General features: G+C 40.9%; 1 protein-coding gene across 1 annotated transcript in view; it reads left to right on the forward strand.

The window, feature by feature from the left end:
• The window catches only part of slc5a12 (solute carrier family 5 member 12), a 50,764-nt gene extending 43,555 nt beyond the window's left edge, over positions 1–7,209 (forward strand). Inside the window, exons 14-15 of the mRNA XM_060838667.1 lie at positions 5,323–5,438; positions 7,177–7,209. Coding sequence (XP_060694650.1) covers positions 5,323–5,438; positions 7,177–7,209 — 149 coding nt within the window. The remainder of the gene's footprint in view (positions 1–5,322; positions 5,439–7,176) is intronic.
• The last annotated feature ends 1,809 nt before the right edge of the window (positions 7,210–9,018 follow it).

Consider the following 9,018-nt stretch of genomic DNA (forward strand, 5'->3'; position numbering starts at 1 on the left):
TTGTTGTCAATAGAGTCCCAGTTGCAATGCCACGCTTCTGGGAATTCTTGTGCATGTCTCTATTTGGTTTGTCCTAGGATGGATGCGTTGTCCTAGGTGAAGTAATGTCCTTCCTTATCTGTATGTAAGAATACTAGTGAGAGAGGGTCATGTCCTTTTGTGGCATAAACATGAACAGGTACATGAACATTAACTAGCCATAAAAAGACATGACCCAATCTCACTGGTATCCTTACATATGGATGAGGAAGGACACCACATTGAGTGGGACAACACATCCATTCTAGGACAAACCAAACAGAGACACACACAAGAATTTCTAGAAGCATGGCACTCCAACCAGAACTCTATGAACAAATACATTGACTTGGATCCCATTTACCATATCTGAGAAAAAGATCAGGAAATGACATCACCCGAGGAAAATTATGTCACCATAGGAAATGACATCACCAACCCTAGGAAACTCAAACATATAAACAGAAAGTGGGCTACACCACCAGTGCTTCATCCAGAGGCTCACTGAAGATGTTACCTCGTATGGTGACAAAATGTCTGAAACCGAACCTTTCAGCTCAGTGAGCAAATCTACATCCAGAACCTCAACCTGAGATACAAATCTTCTCAAAACTCGCTATAGGGAGTAAATGTTGAAAGTGATGGATGAGATGCTGCTTAAACTGAGGTTTTAGCCTGAATGGTGTTGACTATCTTGAGTGTTGTTGGAGCTGCACTCAAATCGGATATGGAAGGGAGGGAGGAACGTAGGAAAATCACAATCACCAGAGCTACGGTGTTAAGTAAATTGTTGGAACTATGGGCTGACAAGACAACACAAATTGTGATGTACTTCATCCTAGGATCTTTAAAGAAATGAGGTATGAAAGTTTGGAGTACTGTGTTCAGTTGTGGTCACCCTGGTATAGGAAGACGTTTTTAAACTAGAAAAGGTACAAAAAAGATTTACAAGTATATTACTGAGAATAGAAGGTTTCAGTTATGAGGAGAGGCTGCATAGGTTGGGTCGTTTTCCCAGGAGTGTAGGAGGCTGTGGGGTGACCTTATAGATGTTTATAAAAGTGTGAGGGGCAGAGCTGAGGTGTATAGCAAAGGTATTTTACTCTAGGGTAGACGAGAGGGCACAATGAGAAGGGAAAGATTTAAAAGGGATCTGAGGGGTAACTTTTTCACACAGAGGGTGGTGTGCATATGGAATAAGCTGCCAGAGGAAGTGCTGGAGTTTGGTATAATTACATTTAAAAGTGGATGGGTATATGGATAGGAAGGATTTAGAGGGATATGAACCAAATGCAGGCAAATGAGACTGGTTCAGTTTAGAAAACATTCTCACACAGAAGGTGGTGCATATGTGGAGTGAACTGCCAGACTAAGTGGTAGAGGTGAATACAAATAACAGCAGTTAAAAGACATTTGGACGGGTACATGAAAAAAAAAGGTTTAGAGGGATATTGACCAAATACAGGGAAGTTCAGTTCAGGTTAGGAACTAGTTCAGTTTAGAAAACCTGGTTGTTTTGGATGCTTTTGGCTGAAGGGTCTGTTTCTGTGCTGTATCACTCTAAAGATAGCAGATGTACTTCCTTTATTCTAAAAAGATTGGAGATTGAAAGTACAAACTACACCGAGTTAGCTTATATCTGTCAGACAGAAAATGGTAGGAGCTAGTATTAAGTAAGTTTTATTTTAGCGGTACCCTTAGATAAGTTCAAAATGATCAGGCAAAGTCAATGTGGTTTTTTGAAAGGAAAATGATATCAAATCAATCTTTGGGGTTTTATATGGAATACCATTCGCTGTGTATAATGGGGAACCTGTAGATGGACTGTACTTAGATTTCCAGAAAGCATTTGATAAATTTCCAAAGCGAAGGTCATTGCAGAAAATAAATATTCATGACGTAGGGGTTAAGATATGGGCACTGATTAAAAAAAAGGCTGACTAATAGAAAGTGAAGGAATGTTATAAGTGGGTATTTTGCTGGTTGGTAATATGTAACATGTGGTATGCCATAGGGGTCACTGTGCTGGTACTTAAACTGATTTAAACTTTAATGAAAGACTAGACGAAGGAACAAAGGTATGGTTGCTACATTTGCTGATGATGCAAAGACAGGGGAAAGGAAGTTGTGAAAAGGAATAAAGAAGGCTATGTAACCATTGTTGATAGTTTGTGTGAATGGGCCAAGTTTACAAATGCGATATAATGTTCGAAAACACAAAATTGTTCATTTTTGCAAGAAGAATAAAACAAAAGAGCTCATTATCTCAGCAGTGAGGCTGGGGGTGGGGGGTTCGTTGGGGGGGGGATTGCAGAGATCTGAGATGCAAAGGTTAATATGCAGGTATAGCAAGTAAATGGTAAAGTTAATAGAATGTTAATCTTTATTGCAAGGAAAATTGAATACATAAACCAATGCTTTAGTTATCCAGCATCCTGGTGAGACCACATCTAGAACACTGTGTTCAGTAATGGTCACCTGATTTAAGGAAGGAATGTAAATGCATTGTAAGCAGTTCAGATGTTTGTTCAATTGATACCTAGAATAGGTTGTTTTGTGAGGAATGGTTGAAAAGACTGATATCGACAGGAGTGTAGAAAAACAGGAGGTGACTTGATAGCAATTTATAAGATCCTGAGAGATTACTTATGGGAAGTAGGGTTTCTCTTGGAGGAGAAGCATGAATTACTGTTTCAAAAAAAGGGATTGCCAAATTTAAAACAGAGGAAGGGGGGATTTGTTTTTCTTTCAGCTCATCCTGAGTCTTTTATGTTCTCTTCCAGTAAAGGTAGTGGAAGCAAAGTATTTACATTATTTTGAAGGCAGAGATGGATTTTGTTTCAAGGTTATCAGAGGTAGAATATAAGCAGATCAGTTGTAACTTTCTTCAACATGACAACAGGCACAGGGGGCCAAATGGCCTACTCTTGATCTTTGCTCACCTTCGTATATTCATACGTTCGGCTTCTCCACCTCCATTAAGAAACTGCCTAAAACCTAATTCACCAGGATCCTAGTCACTGGACCTAACTTATTAGATTCACTTGTGGGAAGTGGGCGCCACTGGCTATGCTTTTGCCCATCCCTAATTACCCTTGAGAAGGTGATGGTGAGCTGCCTTCTTGAACCGCAGTTCATTGGTTGACTCACCATGCTGCTAGGGACAGAATTCCAGGATTTTGGTCCAGTGATACTGAAGGACTGGTGATATATTTCCAGATCAGGATGGTGAGTGGCTCAGAGGGGAAATTGCAGGTGGTGGTGTTCCCAGGTATCTGCTGCCCTTGCCCTTCTAAATGGTAGTGACTGTAGATTTGGAAGGTGCTGTCTCAGGATTTTTGGTGAATTTCTGCAGTGCATCTTGTAGATAGCACACACTGCTGCTACTGAGCATTAGAAGTGGAGGGAGTGGATGGTGGTGGAAGTGATATCAATCAAGTGGGTTGCTTTGTCCTGGATGGTGTCAAGCTTCTTGAGTGTTGTTGGAGCTGCACTTAGGTAGTCAAGTGAGGAGTATTCCATCACACTCCAGACGTATGCCTTATAGATGGTGGACAGGCTTTGAGGCATCAGGAGGTGAGTTACTTGCTGCAGGATTCCTAGCCTCTGACCTGTCCTTGCAGCTACCCTGTGTATATGGTGAGCTCAGTCAGTTTCTGGTCAAAGGTAAGTGTAAGGAGCTGATAGTTGATGCATTCATTTGTGGCTTGGTGTCATATTTTCTGATCAGATGCTCAAATGATGTGCCTTGAAAACTTTTTTATTATGTCAACAGTGTTATGGCAATATAACTCATTGTTGAAATCCCATCAGCTTAATATAATTTATTTCTTGAAAGAACATAATTAAATTATTTTTCCAGAAACTTGCAGTTTTTTAGCCTGTTATGAAGTTTTTTGGTCTTAGATTTATATAATCAATGAATGAGTTGAGAATATTGTATTTGCTGGTGTGGGATTTGAACTCTGTCATGGGATGCTTTTGGATTGTTAGTACATTAACTGAGCCCCAATGCTGCTCAGTCTTTATATGTAAAGTACAGTTTCCACAGAGGAGTATCAGTATAATTATAAAACTGATGGCTCTCTTTCAAAATGATTTCATTCTGCCTGTACTTATACACTCAGGTAATGTGTTTTTAATCAGATATGGCATATTTGAAAGCCACAAATTATCACAGATTCCCTACAGTGTGGAAGCAGGCCATTTGGCCCATCAAGTCTCCACCAGCCTACCAAAGAGGGTCCCATTCAGATCCACACCCCTGCCCTTCCCATGACTAATCTGCTTAGCCAGAACAGCCTGGACATGATGGGCATCCAATCCACCTAACCTGCACATCTTTGGATCATGGGAGGAAACCGGTACAGCTGGAAGAAACCCACACAGACATAGGGAGATCGTATAAACTCACACAGCCAGTCGCCTGAGGCTGGAATCGAAACTGGGTTCTTGGCACTGTGAGGCAGCAGTGCTAATCACTGAGCTACTGTGCCACCTGCATTGTTGCAGATATTTGAAAGCTCTCACCCGCCCCCCCATCCCATCCCTTCCCCACAAGCTGCAGTGTCACTTTTTGTTTAGGATGGTATAAAATATTTTAAATAGCAGAACATATAGAAATTGACAATTCAACCAATTCATGAAGATCTTATCCATCTGCACAGCTTTGAACGTGAGGGAAAACAATGACACAAAGAATAGGAAACAAGTAATAACTAAAACAGTCTATGTACTAACCTTGTTAAAAACTGAAATATTGCATCAGGACAAGTCTCTTATTTGAAGTGGGACAGTGGCTCAGTTGTTAGCTCTGCTGCCTCACAGCATCAGGGACCTAGGTTCAATTCCTCACCTCAGGCGACTGTCTGTATGGAGTTTGCACATTCTCCCCGTGTCTGCGTGGGTTTCCTCTTGCAATCCAAAGATGTGCAGGCCAGGTGAATTGGCCATGCTAAATTGCCTACAGAGTTCAGGGGTGTGTAATTTAAGTGCATTAACCAGGGGTAAATATAAGGTTGGGGAATGGATCTGAATGGGTTCCTCTTTGGAGGGTCAGTGTGGACTCGTTGGGCTGAAGGGCCTTTTTCCACACTGCAGGGATTCTATAACATGTTGAATGACAGTGTACTCATAAATACCTGTCAAATGTGCCATTGAACTAATGCTGTAGATGTCAACATTACAAGTAATGAAAAACCAGTATATGGGTGGCCAGTTGCTGATCATGTGATGACCAATTAACTGTACTTCAAGCAACTACTAAATAACTGTAAGATATTTAATGGGATTGCTGTATTCCAGGACAAACACACAAGGAAAATGTGAAGCCTTTGTTAGTCAGACCAGTATGCAATCTGTCAAAACAGTTCAAAAAGGAGTGTTGTTTTGGACAAGAAAGAGACAAGGAAACCCTCGAGGTAAGATTGTTTTCCTAAACATCCGTTCCATTGTATATTTTATGTAAGTGAATGGTTTATGATCTAGTATTATTATTTGGGATCCTGATCTCTGAAGTAGAGGTAAATGAGATTTTGGCTTCAGTTCTGTGAAGGTGATTTGATTTTCTCAAGATTCAGAAACAATATATTTTAAAACAGCAGTCAAAACATTTCCAAGAAATAATGTCTGTTAATTTAAATGGCTGGACAAGGATCATGGTAAGGTAATTGCTGAAGTGTTTAGCTTATTGACCTTTTATGACCTACCAAGAAAGAGACTAGAGAGATGATTGGAGGGAGGCAAATGTTGCTCCTCTTTCAGGAAGGGGAATAGGGACATCCCTGGCAATTACAAACCAGTCAGCCTTATGTCTGTGGTCAGCAAAGTTTTGGAAAAAATTCTGAGGGATAGGATTTATGACTATTTGGAAAAGCATAGTGTGATTAAAGGCAGCCAGCATGGCTTTGTGAGGGGTCACACTAATATTTGCCTCAAAAATATTATTGAGTTCTTTGAGGAGCTGATGAGACAGGTCAATGAAGGTTGAGCAGCGGATGTGATATATATGGACTTCAGTATAGCATTTGATATTGTTCCTCATAAAGTCAGGAGGTATGGCATACAGGGAGATTTGGCTATCTGGATTTAGAATTGGTTGGCTGACAGAAGGCAGAGAGTGGTTGTAGATGGAAAGTATTCTGCCTGGAGGTCAGTGGTGAGTGGTGTTCTGCAGGGCTCTGTTCTTGGCCATCTGCTCTTTGTAGCTTTTACAAATGAGTTGGATGGGTAGGTTGAGGGGTGGGTTAGTAAATTTGCCAACGACACAAAGGTTGGGTGTGCCATTAATAGTATCAAGGGCTGCAATGTGACATAGACAAGATGCAGAGCTGGGCTAAGAAATGGCAGATGGGGCTCAAAATAGATAACTGTGAAGTGATGCATTTTTGAAGGTTGAACTAGAATGCTGAATATAAGATTAAAGACAGGATTCTTGGCAGTGTAGAGGAACAGAGGGATCTTGGTGTTCAAGTGCATAGATCCCTCAAATTTGCCACCCAAATGGATAGGGTTGTTAAGAAAGCAAATGGTATTTTGGCTTTCATTAACAGGGGGATCGAGTTTAAGAGCCACAAGGTTTTGCTACAGCTCTACAAGACCCTGATGAGACCACACTTGGAATATTGTGTCCAGTTCTGGTTGCCCTGTTTTAAGAAAGATACAGGGGCTGTGAAGAGGGTGCAAAGATGGTTTACCAGGATGCTGCCTGGACTGGAGGACTTGTCTTACAAGGAGAGTTTGACTAAGATCAGACTTTTCTCTCTGGTGAGAAGGAGAAAGAGAGGTGACCTGATTGAGATATACAAGGTAGTGAGAGGCATGGATTGAATCAATAGCCAGAGACTTTTCCCCAGGGCAGGATTGACTGGCATGAGGGGTCATAGTTTTAAGATATTAGAAGGAAAGTATAAAGCAGACATCAGAGGAAGGTTCTTTACGCAGAGAGTTGTGAATGCATTTAATGCATTGCCAGCGGTTGTGGAGGAAGCAGAGTCATTAGGGACATTTAAGCGACTGCTAGATATGCACATGGATAGCAGTGAGTTGAGGGGTGCCTGGGTTAGGTTATTTTAATTCAGATTAGGAATAATCCTAGGCACAACATCATGGACCGAAGAGCCTGTTCTATGCTGTACTTTTCTATGTTTTATGTTCTAGGTCCGATTCAGAGTTAAATATCCATATCAGTAGATGTACCGTATTTCCGTTTGGATGGTCAGAGATATAGGCATAGGGTTAAACTGATGTTGGGGGGAAGGGGCAGGAGGAGGAGGTCAGACTCCTTGGGGACAGGATATGAGAGTAAGAGGGAGAAGTGGGGGAAAATAGATTCTAGCAAAGAACTGCTGGAAGATTATTTCCAAACTGGCAATCCTTCTAATGTTTCCTGGATAACAAGTCAAGTGAGTTAGAACCCTCCGAATTTCCTGCTCAGATCTGGAGATATTTTCCGAGCATTCCAGAATTCTCGACCACAGACGTAAGACTGACTGGTCTGTAATTGCCAGGGATTCCCCTACTCCCCTTCTTGAAAAGAGGAACAACATTTGCCTCCCTCAAATCCTCTCTCTAGTCTCTTTCTTGGTAGATCATAATTATCCATAAGGCATTGAAACTGCCCAAGTAGTTCCCAAAAAGTCAAAGTGTCGGATATTTTGAAAGATCCCAACACCCATCTTGTGCAACATGTCTGCCTTTCTGAAGGCTGGAAGACCTGTCTCATCTTCAGTATTTCACTCAAAGTTTACCTTGATTTCATGGCCAGATTCAACATAGAATTATAGATTCTCTACAGTGCAGGATCAGGCCATTCAGCCCATTGGGTCCACACAGACCCTCCAAAGAGAACCCACCCAGATTCCTCCTCCAACCCTGCATTTCCCATGACTGATCCACCTAACCTGCACATCTTTGGACTGTGGACGGAAACCAGACCACCCAAAGGAAACTCATGCAGACACAAGAAGAACATGCAAATTCCACCCAGACAGTTGTCCAAGGGAGGAATTGAATGCAGGTCCCTGACACTATGAGGCAGCAGTGCTAACCACGTCAGTGCCTCTGACAGAAAATCTGATAGCTGCTGTCACTCACCATTTTCCAACAAATTGCCCCCTCTGCAAATTCACATTTTAGGAAATAACTTCCATATAGACTGAGAGGGCAAATATTGAATGAAAGACTAAGAATTGATGTAACCACAACCTCATGCCATGAGTAAACAATTGGAAGGAATCAGGAAAAGATCAAAAGAAGAGCAACTCATTGATATCTCTGATCCAAATTGGTGCCAGATTGTGTTTCTCTGACTTTGTTTCCTTCCCCATTATAACTTTTGTGTCTCATCTTGTGTCTCTGTAAATCTATTTTTATGTGAATAACAATTGTATGAAGCGGTAGAGTTTAAGTTAGAGATATAAATGAGCAATTCATGGTTCTTTCTCATCATTGATTAACAACAGTTTTATTAAAATAATTTTTAAGAAGTTAGTTTCCTGGTGCACACAGTCTTCTAACTTGAGTGAGACAGTTTGGTAAAATTGGGCAAAACGTTCACACTTGGGATAACTCCATGAATTGAGGGGCTCAATTTCTGATGCACTGCCCCTGCAGATTGAAACATTTTAAGCCCTGAAAGATGCTCTCACAATTTAAACAAATGTTAATTAATGTTTAAAACAGTGCTCTACCCCTACCTCAAATTATGAGAGATCAACTATTCACCAATGCATCATGGTGATTGAAAAGTTCATTTACTGTCTGAAACACTGCATTTTGAAAGTCTATTTACTTAAGCCTTTTAATCTTACTATAGTTAACCATCTCCACACTTAATTTTTTTTTCAAGTTTTTATTCCCTAAATCATTTCTCATTTGCAAAAAATGGCACATAGAGCTGCTCAATATTCCTTAAATCAATGAAATTTCCATACAACAAAAACCAGTCCTGGTTCAATGGCCAGCAATCTCAGCTCCGACTCAGAGAGCTGTTGCTTCAGG

Source organism: Hemiscyllium ocellatum, chromosome 18, assembly GCF_020745735.1.
Source record: "Hemiscyllium ocellatum isolate sHemOce1 chromosome 18, sHemOce1.pat.X.cur, whole genome shotgun sequence".
Taxonomy (NCBI): domain Eukaryota; kingdom Metazoa; phylum Chordata; class Chondrichthyes; order Orectolobiformes; family Hemiscylliidae; genus Hemiscyllium; species Hemiscyllium ocellatum.